The 25876-nt window shown below is 43.6% G+C and overlaps 2 protein-coding genes across 5 annotated transcripts in view; both read right to left on the bottom strand.

Annotated features, from left to right (window-relative positions):
• NTRK3 (neurotrophic receptor tyrosine kinase 3) overlaps positions 1-25876 on the bottom strand; it is a 1004345-nt gene that overhangs the window by 688134 nt on the left and 290335 nt on the right. The gene's annotated exons all lie outside the window — the stretch shown is intronic.
• LOC117348158 (60S ribosomal protein L9-like) lies at positions 20115-20648 on the bottom strand. Its single transcript, XM_033919860.1, has one exon. It carries the CDS (start codon positions 20634-20636, stop codon positions 20115-20117), a length of 522 nt encoding a protein of 173 aa, XP_033775751.1. The 5' UTR covers positions 20637-20648.

The following is a 25876-nucleotide window of genomic DNA, read 5'->3' as shown; positions in this document are numbered from 1 at the left end:
GAATAGATAGGGTGAGAGGGCCAATTAGGGACAAGAGGGCAGGCACGGTGGGGAGGGAAAAGGGGGGCGGGGCGAGTAAGGGGAAGCGAGCCGAACTGAGGCGGAAGTTTCAGTTCGGCCTTCGCTATGGGAGCGTTGCGGCGTTTGGTGGCCCGGTCTTCCCATGTGCTCACCTGTGGTCCGCTTCGGCCTGAGGTAGCTGTTCCCGATGGTGCAGCGGGGCGGCTGGAGAGGTGAGCTGGGGGAAGTTCCGGGCAGGTTGCGCCGAAGGAGAAGGAGGCTGATTGGATGTGCGCACGCAGGGATAGCGTGAGTTGGGTGGGGAGGGGGGGTAGTCTGGTAGTGCTCTAGAAATAATTAGTAGTAGTAATAAGTATTAACGATTCCCCTTAAACTATTTCTTGAGGGCATACATGCAAATTCAGTGCTATACGAAGGCAGGATTGTGTTTTGAATCATCACTTGAAAAAGAACGTGACTTGTCGCTTTTATAAAGAACAAGGTTTTTTTTATTTGACCATGTGAATTCATGCCTTGGGCTGTATCTATGAGAGCTTCTGAAAATGGTATTATTGGAATATTAATAAGCCAATTCTGAAAGGATCTGCTCTTTTGAAATTCTAACAGTAATACGTACTAATTCAAAGTTTCTGGAGGGATAAAAAAAAAAAACCCACAATTTAAATAGAAAAAGATAAGTCCATTATAGACAAAGTTTTTCTATAATTAAGTCCACTGAAAGACTCAGCTGGATGCAAGAGAAGAACAAAAAGTTTCATTTCAAACAGATATATAAAAATCCCTTCAAAATTTCTGCATGTTGGGTTGAATCATTGTACAAGGATGGTAAATTCTCTAAAGGAGCCTACAACACACCTACTCGGAAACTATTCTTTAAAGATCAGCTTTAAAATTCTGCTTTTCTTTTTAGAATAAGTTAAACCTGAGCGACCACTAAATGAACCCTGCCAGCCGAGACCCCAACGAAAATCAATCAAAATGAGTCAAAATCAAAAATGAAAAATCAAAATCAAAACGTTAATAAACTTATCTGAAAGGTGAAAAACCACATCGCTGAATTAAAGCGCGCCAGGCAAACAGGTTCAACCGCGCTGGTTTCGGGGAGGAACCCTTCTTCAGGAACCCATAAACCCCACTGAGAACAAGAGGTCGTCTGGAGGGCGGGGTGCCCGAGAAGCAACGCACTCGCGCTAAAAAGCAGACGGCAGGCAACGTCATACACACATCGGTTTGCGTGGTGTTTGCACAGTCTTGGTCCTGAGCGCCCCCTTAGTGAACCCTTGTGTGACTATTTGTGCCTTTTTTGTTGTAACTAGTTTAGGTTTTTGGCAGTTTTTGGGAGTGTATTTTGTGTTTCTTTTTAGAATAGCAGCATAACCTGCTAAAAACATGCTGATGATGAAGGCACGGGAGAGTTGAATAAAACTGATAGTGTTGGGCTTTGAATGGGAAAATTAAGGCACGAGCACAGAGCTGATGTCAATGATCCCAGCTGAGCTGCAAACGAACAGGTCGCCCATGCTTCGCCTAGACTGCAAATGGGTGACAGGTCAAAAACGTGCAACGACAAAGGCGCGCCGACAACCCAACGCAGACAACTGAGCGCAAGGCGGAAGCGCGCCGAAGAAAAACAGTATTTTAAAGGGCTCCGACGGGGGGTGTGGGGGGAAACCCCCCCCACTTTACTTAACAGAGATCGCGCCGGCGTTGTGGGGGGTTATACTGAAAACTTCACTTTTTCCCTAAAAAAGAGGGAAAAAGTTAAGTTTCCAGTAAATGAGGGGGGTTACAACCCCCCAAACCCCCCATAACGCCGGCACGATCTCTATTAAGTAAAGTGGGGGGGTTTCCCCATCAACACCCTCCGTCGGAGCCCCTTAAAATACTGTTTTTCTTTGTCGTGCTTCCGCTTTGCGCTCAGTTGTCTGCGCTGGGTTGTCGTCGCGCGCTTTTGACTATGAACCCTCCAGATGTAGAGGGCATCAGGGTCCCATGGAAAGAGAAGAAGCAAACAGTGGGAGAAAACGAGATGCTTCCAAACGGGATCTTTATTAACAAATAAATAAAACTCCACACTGTCAGCATTTCAGTACTTTAAAAAGTACCTTCCTCAGGTGCCAACATGTCACACATGCGTCCGTTTTGATAAAACCGCAATTTAAATGTAATGATCTCAGTGCGAAAGCCTTCTGTCTCAAATGACTGAAAGAAAAAAAGACAAAGAAAGATGCTGGCTCTCTAACAAAAGACTCCTAAGAACACAAGAATAGCCTTACTGGGTCAGACCAGTAGCCCGTTCTCACGGTGGCCAATCCAGGTCAAAAGTACCTGGCCAAAACCCAAGGAGTAGCAAGATTTCATGTTACCGATCCAGGGCAAGCAGTGGCTTCCCCCATGTCTTTCTCAATTAACAGACAATGGACTTTTCCTCCAGGAACTTGTCCAAACCTTTCTTAAAACCAGCTACGCTATCCGCTCTTACCACATCCTCTGGCAACGCTTAACTATTCTCTGAGTGAAAAAAAAAAATCTCCTCCTATTGGTTTTAAAAGTATTTCCCTGTAACTCCATCGAATGTCCCCTAGTCTTTGTCATTTTTGACGGAGTGAAAACTCGATCCACTCGGACCCGTTCTACTCCGCTCAGGATTTTGTAGACTTCAATCCTATCTCCCCTCAGCCGTCTCTTTTCCAAGCTGAAGAGCCCAAGGTGCGCTAGCAGTTTTAGCGCACTTAGTGTGCGCTACAATGCCACGCGCGCTAGACGCCAACGCCTCCATAGAGCTTGCGTTAGTATTTTTCGTTTAGCGCACCTTAGTAAAAGGAGCCCTTAGTCTTTCCTCCTACGAGAGGAGTCCCATCCCCTTCACCATCTTGGTCGCTCTTCTTTGAACCTTTTCTAGTACCAAAATGCTAACAGCTTTGAGTCTTTTTGGCCCCCTTTTATCAAGCCACGACGGTATTAACTCCAACGCTCATAGGAATTCTATAAGCATCAAGTTTCAAGTTTCTTAAAAATTTGTTTGACCGCTTAATCCAACTTCTAAGCGGTTAACATAATAAAAATTATACAAAAACAAATTAAACCTATTCAAACAGGGAAAACAAATGACTTACTCAAAACATACTGCAACAATAGGGCAGATGGGGAGGAACTACAATAAGTATAGGATAGATAAGTCATAAGGCTAAAACAGTAGGTTAGGTGAAAATTGAAAAAAAGGAAAAGAAAGAAGAGTGGCAATTTAACAAAAGGCGTCTCGGAATAGAAATGTTTTTAATGCTATTTTAAATTGTTTTATATCTAATTCGTTGCGGAGATTTATAGGCAGTAAATTCCAAAGAGAAGGGGCAGTGACAGCAAAGTTGTTGGTACGTAAAGTATTTATTGATTTTAATGATGGTATAACTAAAAGATTTTGAGAAGTGGAACGGAGGGATTTAGTTGTTACATACGGGATTAAAAGACTGTTAATGAAATCAGGTTGGTTATTCGTTTTAGTGGTAAATGTTAAAAGTATAATTTTATAATTGATTCTGTATTCGATTGGCAGCCAATGAGCATCAACTAAAAGTGGGGTGACATGATCATATTTCTTTGCCCTGCTTTTACCACCGCAGCCTAACTTGATTTCATAAGGGGGGGGGGGGGTTATTTGTTAATAAAGATCCCTTTTGGATGCATCTCGTTTTCTCCCACAGTTTGCTCGTTGTCTCTGCCTAAACTCCACCCAGGCCTACACCACCACACTTAAGCCTCATGTTACAGAATAGCGTAAAGTCAGAATATTGATATTTATATGTATATATGTGGAGCCTAATTTTTTTTTTTTTTTTTAATCGTTATTCATTTTCAAACTTACAATAAGTGTGACAATATATTCAAACAAATTAACAATAAATATATCACTTAATAATCATTAATGGTATGCTCTTATCTCTCACCCTTCCCACCCTTTCTTATCATATAATCAAATACCTTGTACGATTTGTAATAATAAATTACCCTCCCTCCCCCCCTCACAATTGAACTTGTAAATTCAAGGGAAAAAATGTCCTCTAATCAGTTCAATATTTTGTTAATGGCTCCCACACATCTTGAAATTTCTTAAAACCCCCTTTCTGTATTGCAATAAATCTTTCCATTTCATATATATGACATAGAGAATTCCACCCAAAATTATAATTTAGTCTACTCCAGTTCTTCCAATTATTTGTTGAATGGCAACCCCAGTCATTATAAGTAATAATTTGTTATTATTTGAAGAAATCTGACTTTTTGCTCTCATTGCCATACCGAAAAGCACAGTATCATACGACAATGCCACTGGATTATCTAACAAACAATTAATTTGGTCCCAAATTGATTTCCAAAAAGCTATAACATTCTGACAATATCTACGTACATTTTTGGCAACTAAATCGTGGTGTTTTATTTGTAAGATCTCCCCTCTAGGTTAGATTCTGCTGCAAACAAGCCAGCCAGGGGGTTCATTTTGGATATTATAGTCCGAGAAGAGACAGCCACCTGCTCAGTTTCTTGATTGATCTCAAGGACACTGCGTCCTTCCGAGGAATCCTTTTGCAATGTCTCCTCATAATGCTGGAAGCAGAACCTCTGAACTCTGGAACAAGACGAATAATGCTGAGATTAAACGCAGCATCCTCCACTCATATAGCCACAAAATTCCCCCTTAATGCAGAAGGTTCCTGCAGCAGTTCTTATCCGTGTATCCCATTTAAACCAGTGTCTAGGGACGGGCAGTCATTTCAAATGAATCCGTACACTGTTCGCTCATGTCCCTGGATTTTTATAGGTCACCAAGCCGCTAATAGTTTAGGAATATGTAAACTAAAGTGCCCTAAGATTGCTATTTATACTAATATTTAGTTTTTATTACTGTTCTTATTATTTCTAATGCTATGAGTAGGTTTTCCTCTATGGTCCTAAGTAGTTAATTACTGGCTGATAGAGATTCCCTAATTAAATATCTTGCTTCCTAATTGGTTCAAGGGCCTATAAATCACAGATTCGGCCAGGGATGGGTAGGAGGGAATTAAAGTCTAAGATGAGGTTTCCTGTGACTCTCAACTGCACTGATACAATGGCAAGTCCAAAACAGTCCCTTTAATGGTTAGCCTTTCGGGTTCATAGACAAAACCGCCGAAGACAAAGGCGCGCGCCGACAACTCAGCGCAAGATGGAAGCGTGCGCCAAAGAAAAAGAGTGTTTTTAGGGGCTCCGACGGGGTTTTTGTTGGGGAACCCCCCCCCCACTTTACTTAATAGATCGCGGCGGCGTTGTGGGGGGTTTGGGGGGTTGTAACCGCTCTCATTATACTGGAAACTTAACTGTTTCCCTGTTTTTTTAGGGAAAAAGTGAAGTTTTCAGTAAAATGTGGGGGGTTACAACCCTCCAAACCCCCCACAACGCCTCCACAACGCGGCACAATCTGTATAAAGTAAAGTGTGTGGGGGTTCCCCACCCACACATACCCCCGTCGGAGCCCTTTAAAACAGTCATTTTCTTCGGCGCGCACCTCCACGTTGCGCTCAGTTGTCTGCGTGCGTCTTTGTCCCGGCGCGCTTTTGACCTGATACCGCCTTTCAAACTTATTTGTAGAATAATTTCAATAATGTCTATCCTGGATTAAGAATGTTTTCGTACTGATACATTGTTGACTGCCATAAATAATAACATAACATAATATTAAATATTGAACTAAGGCCAGTACTGGGCAGACTTGCACGGTCTTTGTCTGTATATGGCCGTTTGGTGGAGGATGGGCTGGGGAGGGCTTCAATGGCTGGGAGGGTGTAGATGGGCTGGAGTAAGTCTTAACAGAGATTTCGGCAGTTGGAACCCAAGCACAGTACCGGGTAAAGCTTTGGATTCTTGCCCAGAAATAGCTAAGAAGAAAAAAAAAAAAAAAAATTAAATTGAATCAGGTTGGGCAGACTGGATGGACCATTCGGGTCTTTATCTGCCGTCATCTACTATGTTACTATGTTACATATAGCATAACTTTATTTTCCAATACCGCCTCAATCAGAAGAATTCTAGGCGGTTTACATTAAAGAAAAAAAAACCAACAACTGGACAATCAGCGAAATACAAAATATTAATAATAAGAATACAGCATATTAACTAAAAAGTCAATAATACAGTAAAACTATTATGTTAAGGATAAAACATCGAATTAAGAGATAAGTTTATCAAATAGTGCTGTCTTAATTTCTTTTCGGAAGGTGCCGTACGACAACATGGCTCCATTAATATAATTACCCAACCAGGACTGTTGTTTACTTGCTTGAAATGAAAGCATTCTGTCTAAGAAAGGCCTAACTTTACAGCCTAAAATATTCAGGTATGCAAATAAGTTTCAATTCCTGGTTACCCTCATGGGGTTATATAGCACGAAATGAGATAACAAGTAGGTAGGGGCCAATCCCCAAACCAACTTGAAACAAAAACATGAAAATTTAAACATTACTCGTGCTTTTACTGGTAACCAGTGTAATAATCGGTAATAAGGACAGATAATCGGTAATAATGGCTGATATGAAGGAATTGCTGTATTTATTGTTTGTATAACATTCGGTTTGTTTGTTTTGTGTTTTTTTTTTGTAAAACCGCCTAGTTATGGACGGTTAAGAAATCTTTTATAAATAAACTGCCTTTGCTAAATGAGCAGAGCAGCCTAAAATAAAGTCACTGAGATCACGTGGGGGGGGGGGGGGGCAAAATCAAAAGATACGTCTAAGTCCGGTATAGGCCTAAATCGCTAGTCACCCAGAGATGGCAGTGTCTAAAGTCCATTCCCGAAAAATACGTCCAAAATATTTCCTTTTTTTGGAAGATCGTCTAATTATACCAGCCAGCCGTTTGATCGGCAGACCGCTAAGTTGTCTATCTTTATACCCCATTCTCGTCCAAAAATTTGTCTAAGTCAAAAACGCCTAGAACAAGACCTTTTGGATGTGGGATGGGCCAGAAAAGTGATGGACTGGCCACCCAGACATGGCAACAGAGTAGTGGGGCACCTTACAGGGTACTGCTGCGAACTTCACAAAAAGGGTGCCATATAAACATCTCACTAAAACTCCCTTATAGGTCATGGTGAGGCCCCTAAAACCTATTAGACCCCATTGTCTACAACACCTCTGTGCTGCTCTACTAGGATTTCCTATGTTCTCCGTTGACTCCTTAATAAAGATGATATTAAAAAGAAAGAAAAGAAAAGGTAGTACCCATCACAAAATTTGTAATTAATACTCCCATATTATTCTCAGTGTTTGAAGGTAAACTTGAGCCTCTCCTTTTCACTGGCACAAATAATATACAGTAGGAGACTGTCACAATCGGTTTCCAAGAGGGAAAATAAAATCCATAGAACAATGCAATTAAATTCAGACTTAAAAAACAGAGGCTGCAGTGGCTTGAATGTATTGTACGAAGTCAAGAGAAATCCAGTGAATAGGTGGCCTTTTCACAAGCTGGTTCCCTTTTCACACAGCAGCGCCACCTGCTGTTCATACATGAACCCAAAGGTGAATTTATTAGGACATAATACTCCTCTATATTGCCATGCATGCCAACTATCTGCCAGATTCCCTGCCTCTATATGACGTTACCGTTCAGAAACAGAGAGATAGAAAGATATTTATTGAATAAACGGATGGGGAGACTGTGCTTTGAAAACAACAAGCTAAGTTTGCATGTGTACATAACTCCTGTTTGAGGTAGTTAAATTGTTGCATATGTGCCTATCTTCTACTGCAAGATGGGCAATAAATCTAATCTAATTTTCTATTTGTGCGTTGCTCATACCTATACAGGCTCAAGGCGATTGCAAAGAGAGGTAAGAGGGGAGAGAAATAGGAGGTGGATAGGTAGGAGGGAGAGAAAAAGAATTTTAATATTTATAAACGTATGGCAGAAAAAATAAAGGTCAACATTTTTCAAAGCAAATTTATTGAGGATAAAAAAAAAAGGAGGAAAGATTACATTACGGGTGGTTTTATAAGTAGACATCAAGGCCTTCCCGGGAAGCTCGTGTCAACTTTATATCTGTTTTATTTCTGAATATGTGATATTTTCATGCCTACAACGGGTGTACAGCTATGGGCTTTCATCTGAAATGAATGTCGTTCGTCGACAAGTACATACTATTTGCATATACACTGTGTTTCCCTGAAAATAAGACAGGGTCTTATATTAACTTTAGTTCCAAAAACTGAATTAGGCTTATTTTGGGAGGATGTCATTTTTTTTTTTCTTGTACAATAATCTCTCCCTTCCTCTCCTCCACCCCAATTCTTCCTCCCCCCCTCCCCTCATGTGCAGCATCTGTCCTCCCCTCTCACCCATCCCCTTGTGCAGCATCTTTCTATCCTTCCCTCCCATCCCCCTGTGTTGCAGGACCCCACCAACCCTCCCACCATGAGACTGACATACCTCGGAAGCATCCAAAAACAGCGGCGGCACTCAGAACACCCCTATGGGGAAGGCCATGAAGCAGCCTGTTCAGAGCACTGCCACTGTTTTTGGATGCCTCTGAGGTATGTCAGCCTCACGGTGGAAGGGTCGGTGGGGTTCTGCTACACAGGGGGATGGGGAGCCTAGAAATAGTGGAAGCCTGTATTTTTTTTTTTTTTTTTTTAACTAGGGATGGAGTTGGGAAGTGTTAGGGATATTCAGTGGGGGGCTGCGGGGTCGATCTTAACTAGAGCTTATTTTGGGGTTAGGGCTTATTTTTGTGGAAACAAAATAGGTACAAGATCCTTTATCTGAAATTCCAAAAGCTGAAAAGATCTGAAAAGCAAAATTTGACACCAACCAGTAGTCAATTTCCCAGATGTGACACTTGCAGAAACCAATGCCGGTGCGTGTGTTTCGCCTTTTCTCTGCGCAAGTCAGAACAGAGGGCTGGAAAAGTGGTAGAGAGCTGCAGATTCCACTCAGAGCAGTGAGAAGCAGAAAAGGAAGCATTTATTTCTGTTAATATCACAGAAGGTTGAGGTATTGAAGAAGCTTGAGCATGGTCTACCCGTACAACGGCTGACCAAAGAATATAGTGTGGGAACAACAACTATATATAACTTAAAGAAACAGAAAGATAAGTTGAAGTTTTACAATGAGAGTGATGACTAGAAATTAGAATAATTGCAGATGTATTTTGACAACTTCCTTGTAAAGACATGTTCTGGTAGGTAATAAAAGTCAAGCCATTGTGACATCACTGTTGAGGTTGGCTGTTATTGGTGGAATGAGGCATTATGACATCACAATCTCACCAGACACTGAGGGCCAACCCAGGTCCCAAGCACCTGGCAGAAACCCACAGAGTAGCAACATTCCAGAGCTGAGATTGTGATGTCATAATGCCTCATTTCACCAATACCTAAGAGCCAATCTCATCAGTGATGTCACAATGGCTTCATTGTCCTATACTTGGCTCACATAAGAACATAAGAGTTGACAGACCGAAGGTCCTTCAAGCCCAGTATCCTGTTTCCAACAGCGGCCAACCCGGGTCCCAAGGCTGGAGCTCTAACTGCTTATTTTGGATTCAGTCAAAAACTTAAACACTACTTTATGGACTTTATATCATATCCACATTCATAACCTGGATCAGTTCCCTCTATGTTATCTCCACAGAATTACCAATATTAAATTGTGCATGTAATGTAACAGTCATTTAAGGAAAGATAATAGCAGCTCTGCTTCATTGGGCCGACCTTGTTGTGTGCATAGATTACATCCACTTTTCTAAAAAAAAAAAAAAATACGAGCAAGGATTATAAGGTGGACAGCTTAAAAGGTAGGAAGATAGTATAACCCATGTGAAGGGCAATTCTGTAACCTAGGCAATCACATTTAAAGGCACATTACATGCATAAGTGTTTAGAATATTAGCGTCTGTACACATATGCGTACACTCACACAAATGCTGGTATGGTTCATAAATACTACGAGGGGGGGGGTTGAAAAGTTCTCAGCCCAACCAAGATGACAATGATGTGGAGATGGTTCAATCAATGATCTGAAATAGGGCTCCTTTTACGAAGGTGCGTTAGGGCCTTAACGTGCGGAATAGCGCACGCTAGCCACTACTGGCTCCTCTTGAGCAGGCAACTCAGCTTCAATGCCAAAAAATGCAAAGTCATGCACCTAGGCAACCATAATCCATACAAGACTTATACTCTTAATGGTGAGATCCTAACAAGAACGGTAGCAGAACGGGACTTGGGGGTGATCGTCAGTGAGGACATGAAGGCTGCCAGTCAGGTAGAGCAGGCCTCATCCAAGGCAAGACAGATCCTAGGTTGCATACGCAGGGGTTTCGTCAGCCGTAAGCCGGAAGTGATTATGCCATTGTATAGATCCATGGTGAGGCCCCACCTGGAATACTGTGTGCAATTCTGGAGACCACATTATCGCAAAGATGTGCTGAGATTGGAGTCGGTTCAGAGAATGGCCACCCGGATGGTCTCGGGACTCAAAGATCTCCCATACGAAGAAAGGTTAGACAAACTGCAGCTATACTCGCTTGAGGAGCGCAGAGAGAGGGGGGACATGATCGAGACGTTCAAGTATCTCACGGGCCGCATCGTAGCGGAAGAAGATATCTTCTTTTTCAAGGGACCCACGGCAACAAGAGGGCATCCGTGGAAAATCAGAGGCGGGAAACTACGAGGTGACACCAGGAAATTCTTTTTCACTGAAAGGGTGGTTGATCGCTGGAATAATCTTCCACTGCAGGTGATTGAGGCCAGCAGCGTGCCTGATTTTAAGGCCAAATGGGATCGACACGTGGGCTCTATTCACTAGGCAAAGGTAGGGGAGGGTCATTAGGGTGGGCAGACTAGATGGGCCGTGGCCCTTATCTGCCGTCTATTTCTCTGTTTCTAGTTTTTCGGCTAATCCTTCGTAAAAGGAGCCCATAGAGTTTCGTTTCTGCAACTTGTCACTTAACACAATAAAAAAAAACACTCTTTTCAGCTACAGTCAGAACATAAGAACAAAACAAGCTCCGAACCGCATAGGGAGGAGCGAGTACAAATCGGCCAAAGCTTTGGGCCAATCGGCATGGAGGAGGGGGGGGAATAAACTAGGGGAGCGGAAGGGAGGTCGCCCTTCTCGAGCTGGCATCACACGAGGCGGACGCGGCTACAGTAAGAACATAAGAGATGCCGCGGCTGGGTCAGATCAGTGGTCCATCGTGCCCAGCAGTCCGCTCACGCGGCGGCCCTTTTGGTCAAAGACCAGCGCCCTAACTGAGACTAGCCCTACCAGCGTACGTCCTTGTTCAGTAGGAACTTGTCTAACTTTGTCTTGAATCCCTGGAGGGTGTTTTCCCCTATGACAGACTCCAGAAGAGCGTCCCAGTTTTCCACCACTCTCTGGGGGAAGAAGAACTTCCTTACGTTTGTACGGAATCTATCCCCTTTCAACTTCAGCGAGCGCCCTCTCGTTCTCCCTACCTTGGAGAGGGTGAACAACCTGTCTTTATCTACTAAGTCTATTCCCTTCAGTATCTTGAATGTTTCGATCATGTCCCCTCTCAATCTCCTCTGTTTGAGGGAGAAGAGACCCAGCAATATCGCTCAGAATTTAGGAAGTTGGTTGGTTGGGCTGAGAACTTTTCAGCAGCCCCTAGTAGGTAATAAATGTGAGCCAAGTATAGGACAATCAAGCCATTGTGACATCACTGTTGAGGTTGGCTGTTATTGGTGGAATGAGGCATTATGACATCACTCTCTCAGCTCTGGTTACCAGACACTGAAACTTTTCACGCTTCGAGGGGGTGCAGAAAAGTTTTCAGCCCAACCCCTAACAAGCCCCTTAGGGCTCCTTTTTCTAAACTACAGAAGAGCTTCTTACCTCAGACTAGCGAGGTAAATGCTCCAACACTCATTCAATTTCTATGAGCATCGGAGCATTTATCTTGCCAGCTCCTCACATGCCAATGTCTGTCTCACGTTCTCAGCTCTCAAGCAGATGGTGTCAGTCGCGAGTGATTTCCATTAACTCCTTCCAGAATGGAGACCTTTTAGCACCGCTCTGGTCCTTAGAACTAAAGGGATTTTACTTCCATAAAGAGGGCAGAGAAGGTCCTGATCTATCCTTTGTTAATGACACAAAATCCATCAGGAGATTCTCTGCAGCTTAACTGGGATTAGCCCTCCTCCTGGATCCATGCTGAGCTGCTCTCATTTAGCACTTCATAAGTATGAATGGTTAATGCCCACTTCTGACCTTTTCTGTTTGCAATCACAACATTTTAACCACCGGTAGTATCATTTGTTTTTGATCCGATGTGCGTCGTAGCCTTCCACAGAAAAGGCAAAAGCTGGGACACAGTTACATCGCACCATAACATTTTCCACAAACCACTCCCAACTGTTGTGCCAACAGGAACGTCTATTTTCAGAAAGATACACCTGCTTCTTTTCTACGATCATTTAAAAATCAAATTTAAAGTTACACCACTTTTGTTTTTATCCTAAATATTTCCATTCTTGTCCCTCCCCTGCATATGTTTAAAAATACCTTCAGTATTACTATGCTTCCAAAGCTTACGCTGGCAGCATAGGTATGTCGTCAGTCTTTTCCTGAAAAGACAATGTGTGGGAATTTGCCGCAGATGAGCTGGTAGACTGTTCCAGATGTATGGTCCAAGGAACTCGAAAGTGGAGTTAAACATCTTATTCCAGCGCATTCGTTGAGAAGATGGGAAAGGTATCTTAAATCGTTGTGTGAGACTGGAATACAGGTCTCTAGGCTGCTGGAGCTTTCTCCACAGATGGCCTTGTGGATCATACAAGCTAACTTGAAGTGAATTTGTTTTTTAGACAGGTAACCAGTGTAGTTCTAGCAGTAAGGGACTCTCAAAGCAATTGGATCAACAAAAAACAGGTTTGCCACTGCGTTTTGGAGCAGTTGCAGTCGCTTCTGTTTTTTCTCTGTAATACCGTAGTAGAGAGAGTTGCAGTAGTCCAGGAAGAGCAACAAGACAGCTTGTGCCACCAACCTAAAGTTGTCTTGGGTCAGAGCTGATCTAACCGATCTTAATTGTCTTAGTCTGAAGAACCCCTTCTATGCAGTGCACCAATCAGAACTCGGGCTGTGAAGGGAAAATGACTTGTATACTGCCTTTCTGAAGTAAACAACCACACTCAAAGTGGTTTACATACAGGTACTTCAAGTATTTTCCCTATCTGTCCTGGTGGGCTCACATAAGAACATAAGCAATGCCTCCACTGGGTCAGATCCGAGGTCCATTGTGCCCAGCAGCCCGCTCACGCGGCGGCCCAACAGGTCCAGGACCTGTGCAGTAGCCCCCTATCTATACCCCTCTATCCCTTTCTTCAGCAGGAAATTGTCCAATCCTTTCTTGAACTCCAGTACCGTACTCTGTCCTATTACGTCCTCTGGAAGTGCATTCCAGGTGTCCACCACACGCTGGATAAAGAAAAACTTCCTAGCATTTGTTTTGAATCTATCCCCTTCCAATTTTTCCAAATGCCCTCTTGTTCTATGTTTTGAAAGTTTGAAGAATCTATCCCTCTCTACTTTCTCTATGCCCTTCATGATCTTGTAGGTCTCTATCATGTCATTACATTACATTACTGATTTCTATTCCGCCTGTACCTTGCAGTTCAAGGCGGATTACATCAAAAGATGACTGGACATTTCCAGGAAAAATTACAATTTAAGGAGCTGGTTACGTAATAGAGTCGTGAGGAGGGATTAAAAGATAGGTAGAAGAATAAGGATTACGTTTCAGAGAAGTTACGTAGTGGATGCTGGAAGCTTTGATGAGTTATAGGGGAATATTACGGGAAGAGAGGAGAGGTTGAGGGAAGAGATATCGGGGGGGGGGGGGATTAAGCACTGAAGCAGTGGAGGATTACGTGACTTGCCCAGGGTCACAGAGGCAAATGCAGGATTTGAACTCACAACGTCAGGGTGCTAAGGCTGTAGCTTTAACCACTATTCCACACTCTCCTCTGCTGAGTGGACTGAGTGAGAGTTGAAAGAGCCTGAACAGTTGTGAAGACCCAACCCTCCCGCCCTCCCTGTTCCCCCTCCCCCCCCCCCCAACGAGGGATGCTGTAGAGGAGAGGAACGGTATTGTCACAGCAGAAATTCAGTAGCCATTCTTCATTGAATTTGGTACGTTGTGCGGGTTTAGCATGTGTATTTGAAATGGAGGGATCCATAGGGCTGCCATGAACCCTCAGGGACAAGGGCAGGGTTTCGCATTGCTGTCAACCTTGCCATTAGAGTTACAGCAATTGTTCAGGTGACAACCAGTTAGCTCCACCGACCAACTGCCGTTATCTTGCTTTGTTTCTACATGTGGGAAATGTGACTGACTCACGCCGTTACAGTTGAGGGTAATGACTGGAAATAGGAATTTAATGCCGAGGTTAGTAAAGCTGAGGCCAGTTATTCTGCCGCATGCATAGTTGTCTGAGTTATTAGATGCGACTGTTTTGAGAGACGTTGGGAAAATGGAGTGCAAATGCCAATGCTAGGATGCTATTTTTAATAGGTTGTGAATTTGTGCCCTTTTCCTTCCAGCTTCATAATTTTAGATTGGCCCAACATTATCGGAAAATGCTGCTTCATGACAGAGGAAAGGAGAGACAGGGGAGATATGATTCAGACGTTCAAATACTTGAAGAGTATTAACGTAGAACAAAATCTTTTCCAGAGAAAGGAAAATGGTAAAACCAGAGGACATAATTTGAGGTTGAGGGGTGGTAGATTCAAAGGCAATGTTAGGAAATTTTACTTTACGGAGAGGGAGGTGGATGCCTGGAATGCGCTCCAGAGAGAGGTGGTGGAGAGTAAAACTGTGACTGAGTTCAAAGAAGCGTGGGATGAACACAGAAGATCTAGAATCAGAAAATAATATTAAATATTGAACTAAGGCCAGTACTGGGCAGACTTGTACGGTCTGTGTCTGTATAAGGCCGTTTGGTGGAGGATGGGCAGGGGAGGGCTTCAATGGCTGGGAGGGTGTAGATGGGCTGGAGTAAGTCTTAACAGAGATTGCGGCAGTTGGAACCCAAGCACAGTACCGGGTAAAGTTTTGGATTCTTGCCCAGAAATAGCTAAGAAGAAAAAATTAAATTTAAAAATTTTAAAAATTTAAATTGAATCAGGTTGGGCAGACTGGATAGACCATTCGGGTCTTTATCTGCCGTCATCTACTATGTTACTATGTATTATCAAACCGTATAGATTGCCGAATAGCAGTTTAAGGCAGCCAGCGATTTCCTTTCATAGTAAAAGTTGTTTTGCTAAATATGAACTATTTTTATTGCGCAGAGGTAGCTTTATTTTTGTTCTCTTCTTTTTAAACTTTTTTTTTTAATGTAGCGTTTGCTCAGCTGTACATTAAAGATTAGTGTTTGACACTAGGAAAAGAGAATTCATAGTGGAAGGTATTTTCGCTCCCGAGTTGACATTTGAGAGTTGGCCAACATCATTATTAGACAACCGTAACATTGGCAGTTGCAGACGAGGAGCTGCTGAACTGTTCTCAGCCCAACCAACAAAGCTGGGGCAGTCTCCTTCGAGGGCTATACGCTTAGTCCGGCGATTGGCCACTTTTTTCGTTCCATCCGAAAAATAGCCTTCAATGGAGACTGCCCCAACTTTGTTGGTCGGGATGAGAACTTTTCAGTGGCCCCTCGTAGGCATCTACATTCCCACCCAAACAACAACTCCTGTAACCTGTTCTGAACTCTTTGGGGAGAACGGTCTAGAGTACGAAATAAATAATAAAATGAATACATTAACAGGAAGTACATTATTAACTGGCATAAACCAGGGCCTCAGCTTTATTAAAACCAACCAACTCAGCCCCAACTCCAAACTAGAGAATGACACGGTGGCGGTTTACCCGCGGCCACCACATTTTAGCCGCGGGTCACCCGCCGAAAACGGGGAAGAAAACTAGCAGTCGCTGCGGCGACGGGGACAAGGCCATTCACCGCCCGTGGGGCGGTGAATGGTCTTGTCCCCCGCAATGAGACATGAAGGATCGCGCGGTCCCCGCAGCTCACACCCGCCCGCCCAATCGATTCCAGTGTCCAGCCAGCTCTCTCCCCTCTCCTCACCCCAGTCCACAGATCCTCCTCCTCGGCGACCCGCACGCTACCAGAGAGCCGCGCACACCCGCCGCTGTTCAGCCTCGATCTTCTGCTCTGACGCAACCAGAAACAGGAAGTTGCAGCAGAGCAGAAGATCGAACACTGAGCAGCCGCGCGTGTGCGGCTCCCTGGGAAAGCGCGCAGGTTGCCGAAAAAGAAAACCCACAAACCAAGGTGAGGAGAAGGGAGAGAGCCGGCCAAACACCAGGATCGACCGGGCAGGCAGGTAGTGGCCGCGGGGACCGTGCGATCGCTAGTGTTCGCGGCTCAAATTGGAAGGAGGGAGTGAAAGGAAAAAGGCTTATATGGATGCAGCGGGGACGGTGACGGGGCGGTGAATGGGATGGCAGTGGCGGTGACGGGGCGGTGAAAGGGATGGCGGTGACGGTGACGGGGCGGTGAAGGGATCGGCGGTGACGGGGCGGTGCAGAGGATGGTGGGCCGGTGACGGGGCGGTGACGGGGACAGATTTTTTCCCCGTGTCATTCTCTACTCCAAACAACATAAAACACTCACATCCAACTAAGTATAGTTTTAACTAGTTGGTTCTGAATTAGCCAAAATGAGCATACATATGATCAACTGCTTCTGAAGGCTTATGGTGACGTCCGGCCCTTTGCCACACATCAGCTTTCTGAATCCTTCATCCCACAATGCCACATCTAAGATTGTCTACGGCAGTGGTTCCCAAACCCTGTCCTGGGGGACCACCAACCAGCCAGTCGGGTTTTCAAGATATCCCTAATGAATATGCATGAGAGAGATTTGCATACCTGTCACTTCCATTATATGCAAATCTCTCTCATGCATATTCATTAGGGATATCTTGAAAACCCGACTGGATGGGGGTCCCCCAGGACAGGGTTTGGGAACCACTGGTCTACGGCCACCATCCCTATCACACCCACCTCTCAGTAAATCCCCCCCAACCATAACCGCCCACTCTCAGCCACCCAAGGGGGGGGAAAGGGATGGAAAATTTCCCAAAACGTGTGTCACTATCCCTTCACATAAACATTCAGAACAGAAATCCCACCAAAACCTCCCCTTAAAAACTTTGTCAACAAACCCTTCCTTCCACCATCCTCCCTGGCAAACATTCTACCCTCCCCACCCATTTACCCTCCCCTGACACAACAAGAGAAGCAGCTAGGCCATCTTGTGTATCTGCAGTTTTAAATGCCAAGGCCCTTTGGTCTATGTTCTAAAGCAGGGGTAGGCAATTTCGGTCCTCGAGTGCCGGAGCCAGGTCAGGTTTTCAAGATCTCCACCATGAATATGTATGAGATGGATTTGCATGCACTGCCTCCTTGAGATGCAAATCTAACTCATGCATATTTATTGTGGATATCCTGAAAACCTGACCTGCCTGTGGCTCTCGATGACAGGAATTGCCTACCCCTGTTCTAAACAAATAAGGCCTTGGAAGAGATAAAGTGAAGAATCTTATTTATTTGTTCAATTTTCTATACTGTTCTCCTAGGGGAGCTTAGAATGGTTTACATGAATTTATTCAGGCACTCAAGCATTTTCCCTGTCTGTCCTGGTGGGCTCACAATCTATCTAATGTACCTGGGACAATGGGGGGATTAAGTGACTTGCCCAGGGTGCAAGCGTGGGTTTGAACCTAGAACCTCAAGGTGCTGAGGCTGTAGCTTTAACCACTGCACCACACTCTCCAAGAACTGATTCTTACCAATGTTTATTAACATTTGATATCCTGCCGAAACTTAAAACATTTCTCAGCGGTTTACATTAAAATCCAAATATATAAGAAAAAAAAAAGAAAAGAACTCCATCAGATATAGGAAAGACCTAAAACACACAGTCAGACATAACACAAACAAGATAATACAAACAATTTAAATATAATAATAATAAATATGTTCAGTAATTGAAAACTCCATTCCAAAAGCTAATTGAAAAAACATTGAGGGTTTCTTTAAGTTAAAAAATGAAATTGAGCATTTAACAAAACTTTAAAGGCTTTAAAATTTGCTTCAAAATAAATATAACTAGGTAATTGATTCTACAAACTTGGTGCTAAAAAAAAATATGCAGGTATTTAGGGAGTTCGTTATCATTGTGGGCTACCATTAAGACAGGGGTGTCAAAGTCCCTCCTCGAGGGCCGCAATCCAGTCGGGTTTTCAGGATTTCCCCAATGAATATGCATGAGATCTATTTGCATGCACTGCTTTCATGGCATGCCAATAGAGCTCATGCATATTCATTGGGGAAATCCTGAAAACCCGACTGGATTGCGGCCCTCGAGGAGGGACTTTGACACCCTTGCATTAAGACGTTATTTAACATTTTCCCTGGGTGATTGTTAAGTAGGTGTCATTGCGTACAACAGGCACGGCTAAAATACACCGATATGTGGTACAACTCACAAGTAGTCCACGTTCATAACGACTACCCTTAGCATGCCAAGCCCTGTCTCACCTCCTTTCTTTTGGTCTATATCGTCTCAGAATAATTGTGATCCTTCACCTCTGTAATTGCACAGAGCTCAGGATTTTTTTAAAACTGAACATGAAAAATGTCCCTTTTTAAATATTTTTTTTTAATTCTAATGGTAAAGATTTAATTGAAAATGTCTTCTTCTCCATATTGCTTATAACATCCCCCCACGCTAGCAGCCGCTGTGCGTCAAAAGTCCCAAAGCTCTTTAAATTCCTAAGGGCTTCAGCTCAGTTACCACCGTGGCAGCCACTAACACAGCTTTGTAAAAATAGGTGTGTGGGGTGGGGAATAGTTTGCCAGAAGTGATTTACTGCATTATTACTGTACATCTCTTTTGATGACTGAACTGCAAGTAAAGCAAAAAAACCTCTGTGGAGTGACGATGTTCCGAAATGGACTTTATTTGAAAGTGTCAAAGTTCCAAAGGTACACTGAAATCATCCACATAAGAGCCTTAAAAGACCTAGTCCGCTAGGGATACAGGACCCAACACGGTCCGCGTTTTGACAAAAAGTCTTCTTCAGGGGTCCCTGGGGGTCCTATAAAGGTGAGTACGTGGGAAACAATTGTGTGGAGAGCTGGAAGTGAGACACTGCTTGCATTTGTAATGGAAAGGGGTTTCTAAATGGACTTTATTTGAAAGTGTCAAAGTTCCAAAGGTACACTGAAATCATCCACATAAAATAATTCCATCCACATAAGAGCCTTAAAGGACCTAGTCCGCTAGGGATACAGGACCCAACACGGTCCGCGTTTCGACAAAAAGTCTTCTTCAGGGGTCCTATAAATAATGAGGGGTACATTAAGAATGCATGTAAGTTATGAATAGTAGTGGTGATAAGATGTGAGACTGTGAATGATATCTGACATGCAAAGAGTATGAAAGACATGTGATAAAGGACACAGTGATGTAAATGGCACTAATAAAAATGAGTTGGTGAAAAAAGTGATAAATATCATAAATATGTGAAGACAGAAAATATTTGAGTCTATGCAAAATGCAGAGTGAAGTGAAAAACTTAATTATATTATAAAAATGGTGAACGTGCGAAGACCATGCTAAACAAATGATCTGTGAATACTTGTGTTTAAACAAGCTAGAAAGACACAAACTGCAAGTAAAGCACTTAACAAAGAAAATTTCAGTAATTATTTTTTTTTTAAATGTCAAAACTTATTTTATTTAACACCTGAGCGGTGTTTTATATAGGACTTATCTAAAACCCATAATTCTCCCTTAAAATTTTATCTTATCATTTAATCTATTACTTCAAAGTTGAAATGTAATTCTTGTTTTAGTTTGGATGTAATCTGCCTTGAATCGCAAGGTAATGGCGGAATAGAAATCAGTAATGTAATGTAATGTAATGTAATATATAAAGTCCCATCAGTATGCACAAATATCTTGTCTCATGTCTGCAAGTTTCAAGATACAGCTCCTGCTCTTCATTCTTCAACCTGCTGAGACATAGATGCCATCCAAGAAATTTCTGACGTCCTTATTCTTGACAGTAGTAGCTGGCTGGATCAAGGCAGCTGAATTTGATACTAATTCACTGTCATTGCCTTCAAGAATCAGTTCATCCTTCTGGGCTTGAGACAATGAACAGACGACATCTGGTCTCATCCATACTCTGCGGATATACTTCTCACCCAAAAAGTTCCTGATTTCTACGAGTGAACCAGTCTCTTGTATAACTACATTGATTGGAAAATGAGCATACACAGACTTCATCATATTTTGCACAAGGCTGCAAATCGTACAGACTGTGGCCAACTCCTTCCTATTACCCCACCATTTATCCACACGGAGCTTCCTACGCTTCTTTCCCAGAAGGCTGAGCTCCACATTGATGTGATTAAAGTCTCTGTGCAACGTTCCCATTGGACCCTTCACAATAACTGTGCGGCCCGTCAAGGTCATATCAACCTTGTCGGGAATGTCAACAGTCTGGTTGCTGAGAATGGTCTTCATTCTTGCAGTAAACGGAGGAAAAGAATTTCAGTAATTCTAATGGTCCGACATCTATAAAACTTCTAAAGGTATGAGTCAGAATTGGTAGATGCAAAGGTCATGAAATTGTTTCACATCAAGTAGTTTCATGGTATTTTCAAGTGAGATACCTCTTTTCCACTTGCCTAACCTGCTCCTCCTCAACCTCACTCACCCTACCAAGAACCTCTGAATTTATCAATTTGATAGCTCCCTCCATTGTATCAAAGTACTTGCTTTGTTTAATTGCCTTCCATCCCAAAGCCCTGTAATTAGAGATAATTGGCCTTGCTCTTTAGCCTTTCTGACCAGTGTTAAAGCTTGAAGGTGCTTTTCGAGAGAGATGACCAGTGGTGTACCTGGCGGGATGAAAACCCAAGGCAGAGCACCCATCCCCTTTCCAAACAATGGAAGGGTGCATGAAGCAGCCGATGTGCCACCTCGGAACAGGAAGTTGATGTCAGAAGGGGTGGGAGACAGCAGAGCTGACAGGTAGACTGCAGCCCTACGAATGCTCTAGTACCCCCCAACTGTCTGCACCCGGGACGGACTGCCCTGCTCTTGGTACGCTACTGGAGATGGTAAACTATTTGAAGCAACATATTTTTTTTTTTCAGTGTTTTTCTCAAACTCAGATACTGCAGTGGAGATGGAAGGTGTTCATCATATTTGCCACCCACTTAAGAGAATTTTAAGTAGCTGTATGTACACCCACTGATGTTCACTCTTCGTTCTCCCTACTTTGCATAGTAGTATTGCTACAGATCAGAAAACAAAATTTAAGGAACAATTTGCTGTCTGAATAGGTTGCCACCTGACTGAAGGGCTGATTCGGAAGATACTGCAGACAGAAGCATCCGATTACCAAGGGGTCTCTGCGCATGTTTCTGGGTGCACGACGCAGAAGTGAATTCTCCAGGATAGCACTGGAGCACGGCATATTAAAATGAATAATGAGGTTTTTAGTTATTATGCCTCAACGCAGAGAAGTGCACGGAAGTCCTTAAGGAGCACAGTGCCAGAACCTGGATGGCAGGTCTGAGGAGGTACAGAAGAGTTAGATGAGAAGATTTAAGGCTAGTTTTTTAATTTCTTTTTGCTGTGAGTATAATGGTGGCTGCAACCTTTAAGACAGAACGAGAGGTGATGATTCTATGCAGAAAAAAAAAAAATACATACTGCACGGAAACTGGAATGTTCTGCGTGTAAATAGCCTGATAATAATCTTTAAAATAACATTTTCGGCATGTCTGCTGACACTTTCATTGTGATTGGACATACACCAAATACTAGCTGCCCTTGGCTCAGAACTTTGTGGATTTGCATCTGCTTGGCTTACCCCGATTAGTGCACAACCTTTGCACACTTCAGATTTGCATATGATTAGCATGCTGTATTGGCCTGGAATGTTTTCCCGATAAAGTTTGCAGTAGAGCTACATAATTGGCCATCAGCACTCAGCTCTAATTTCTGTCATAAGAACATAAGAGCAGCCATACTGGGTCAGGCCAATGGTCCATCTCAGGGGTAGGCAATTCCGGTCCTCGAAAGCCACAGGCAGGTCGGGTTTTCAGGATATCCACAATGGATATATTTGAGATGGATTTGCATGCACTGCCTCCTTGAGATGCAAATCTATCGTAGGGCTTCTTTATTCGCAACTATAGGCCCTACAATTTGGAACTCGTTACCTTCACATTTAAGGTCTGAGCAAAATTTAGATAAACCTTAAAAGTTTCTTCTTTAAAGATGCCTATGAATGCTAAATGATCACTGGGTCCACCCTTGCCGATTTCTGTATTATCAATGTTTAACATTGATATGATTTCTCCCATTGCCCTCTTGTTTTTAGCCTTTTTTAAATTGTATTTCCCCTCCCCCCCCCCCACTATCCTCTTGTTTACATGTTTGTTACGTCTTGTCATTAACAAGTATGTTAATTGTTCCTAATTTTAATTTTTTAATTGTTAAACGCTTATAATTTATGATTAGCGTTTCATCAAATCTTAATAAACTTGAAACTTGACTTGATGTAGCCCTATCATTTTAAGAGAAATAAGATCAGTCACATGGCTACAAAGCATCAGAGCCCCAGGCTGGATCAGCTCCTTCAGGTTCACCGTGTGTGAGGTGTTAATCCAACCTTTAATGAGTGCTATGTGGGTGGTGTAGCTGCAGAGGGTGCAAGGGAGCAAAGGGAGTGAAAATCACTCCCCAACCATTGTTTCCTTTACAATGGCTGTGACGCAGTTGGCATGGAAGGGACGCTAGGGGGTGGTAGATGCATGGAACCGTCTTCTGGAAAAGGTGGTGGAGACAGAGACTGTGTCTGAATTCAAGAAAGCCTGGGATAGGCATGTAGGATCTCTTAGAGAGAGGAAGAGATAATGGTTACTGCAGATGGGCAGACTGGATGGGCCATTTGGTCTTTATCTGTCTTAATGTTTCTATGTAATAATTGGATGCTCACAACCAATCACTGAAGTTAATTGTGAAAGGTCACTTGGACACACAAAGTCAGAGGCGTGAAGAAAGTACAAAAGATTTATTACAGCATGCCGGACTCTAGTGTAGTGAACAGCCTGCTTACTAGAGTGTTAGAATCAGGAAATGCACGGACTTTTATGCCCTTTTCACTAAACATCTGCAAACTAATACATGCAAAAACTACAACTTCTCATTTGTTATTTCTCTAACTTTTCTACAATTATTATTGGTCCTAAGCCAGCACTACAGGGCTACAACTTATAGTTCTATAGGGAACTAGCTCATTTCTCTGCTTATCTAAATCTTACATGTCTAAATGTTACATGTACAGAAGGGCAGGGTACATCATGGCTCAAACTCTATTTAGCTTACAATGTGGTAAGGTAGGGACATACATTTCAGGCAGATGAGGTCAGTAGATTGTACACTGTTTTCAGCTATGTAGGCCAGAGCAATATTTTAAACAACAGTTAACCATTTCATGACCCTACAATTGGCGTTCCTTACAATTTGCATGCACATCTGGCTGTGCACTATTCTGTAAAGCGTAATGCCTAACTCCACTAGCGTGTAACTCAAAAGGGGGCATGGCCATAGGCATTACAAAATATTGTGCACATGAAGAATATTGCCTAACTTGGGTGCTTGTGTGAGGAGTGGCCTAGTGGTAGAGCTGCTGCCTCTACACCCAGCGGTTATGGGATCAAATCCCAAGGCTGCTCCTTGTGACCCTGGGCAAGTCACTTAATTTTCCATTGCATCAGGTTCAAGATAAGTACCTGTATATATGTGATTGCGTAACCACAAAAAGGCAGTATACAAGTCCCAAGTCCCTTCCCTCTTTGCACCAGATTTCAGCAAGCATAAGTCTGGTGCCGAAACTTAGGGCTCCTTTTACTAAGCTGCGTTAGTGGTTTTAGCGCGCGCTAGACGCCAACACCACCAATGAGCTGGCGTTAGCTTTTGGCGCATAGCGTGGAATTAGCGTGCATGGCAACGTAGCGTGCACTAAAAACGCTAGCGCAGTTTAGTAAAAGGAGCTCTTAGATTAGCGCTCAGCACCTCGTTTTTTTAGCCCATTTTTGACCGCCATTTATAGAATCCCCTCCCCCCCCCTCGATTTGTTGTTTTCAGAAAGGAAAAATTCTGAAACATTTTGACTGCAAATTGCATCCTGCCTCACAGATTGTTTGCTTAACAGTTACCAGGCAATCAAAGGCCTGTTAAAACCTTAATAGGAATCAAGTATCCATCTAGAATAGTTTCAGCGGCCGGTCTCTGAAACCGATTAGGCAAAACTGATTGAACTGTTGCTTACAAGTATTTTCCATGGCAGTGGACTTGGAGCGAACGCGTTTACCAAATGCAGAGCATCATTTTACAAAGAACATAACGCACAGATCAGAATCGAGGCATTCCAGTCAGGACGTACTCAATTCTTGTAGTATCTTAGAAAAGAATCTGCTGGACGTAGCCCTTTCTAAAATGTCTACAAGCGGGCAGTTTCATTTGCTGGTTTGGCATCAGAAAGAGTCTTTTCACAAACATACACGCGGTATAAATCGGAGGAGGAAACTCGGCACCTGCTGTAGTTCCAAAAATTCACGAGGATAGGGCTGGTACAGAATGGGACGATTCATTGCGGCCAGTTCATCGCAGGACATTTCATCGCAGCCGCACTGAAACGGCCGCGCGCGGAATCATCCCATCCTGCTCCTCATCTCCTAACACTGGTTCAGACTCCTCACAACGTACCGGTCCTTTGACACAATGCTCGAACTTTTGCTCCGCCATAACAATGGTCTTTCGAATGCCATGCTAGGGATGAGGGGTGGGGGGAGGAGGTTGAGAAGTCTCAAGCTCACAGTGTTTATGGAACAGAACTGCGGCCTATACATGGGGAAATACGGTAACTCTTAAAAAAAAAAAAACTTCTCAAAAGAGATCTCTGCCATGGTGAGATTGTGAATCATAGAGCCGCAACATTATACTGGTCCACAGCCCTGACGCAGCCTGAGGGCAAAACGGACAGCTAGCTTAACGTTGGCGAAGGGACTAGCAGAGACAGCAGGAAAGATTGAGTAACAACGACTTTCACTGCCTATTTTCAACAAAACCTGCCTGGGATCTAAAAGTTAAGTCCCTGTTTTAAGAACTATAAGTTTAAGAACTACAGTGGTACCTTGGATTACGAGCATAATCCGTTCCAGGAGCATGCTCGTAATCCAAAATGCTCGTTTATCAAAGCAAGTTTCCCCATAGGAAATAATGGAAACTCGCTTTGATGCGTTCCCCCCCACCCCCCCCAAGAACCGGCATTGCTCCCCTCGAAGGCCCCCCTGCGATCCGGCACTCGCCCTGCCTCGAAACGGCACCCCCCCCTGCCACGGTCCGACCCCTCCCCGACACGATTGGGCACCCCCCCCCCGACACAATCCGACATCTCCCCCCCCACCACAATTGGGCACCCCCCCCCCCCCCCGCCGCTTCTTACTCTCATCTGGGCACTCTTGAAAATCGGCCTCCTCGTCTGCTGGACCTTGAGCATCTGAGCATGCTCATGTCCTTTGTTCTGAATGTGAACATGAACTCGCAGGCCTTGAGCATGCTCAGATGCTCAAGGCCCAGCAGACGAGGAGGCCGATTTTCAAGAGTGCCCAGATGAGGGTAAGAAGCGGCGGGGGGGTGCCCAATTGTGTCGGGGGGGGTCGGATCGTGGCGGGGGTGCCCAATCG

The sequence above is a fragment of the Geotrypetes seraphini genome, chromosome 14 (assembly GCF_902459505.1).
Source record: "Geotrypetes seraphini chromosome 14, aGeoSer1.1, whole genome shotgun sequence".
Classification (NCBI taxonomy): domain Eukaryota; kingdom Metazoa; phylum Chordata; class Amphibia; order Gymnophiona; family Dermophiidae; genus Geotrypetes; species Geotrypetes seraphini.
Note: the sequence above shows the minus strand (reverse complement) of the source record. Positions and strands in the feature narration are given on the sequence as shown.

Excerpts from the sequence above, each read along its gene's own strand:
- LOC117348158 (XM_033919860.1), bottom strand. The coding sequence starts at position 20,636 with ATGAAGACCATTCTCAGCAACCAGACTGTTGACATTCCCGACAAGGTT.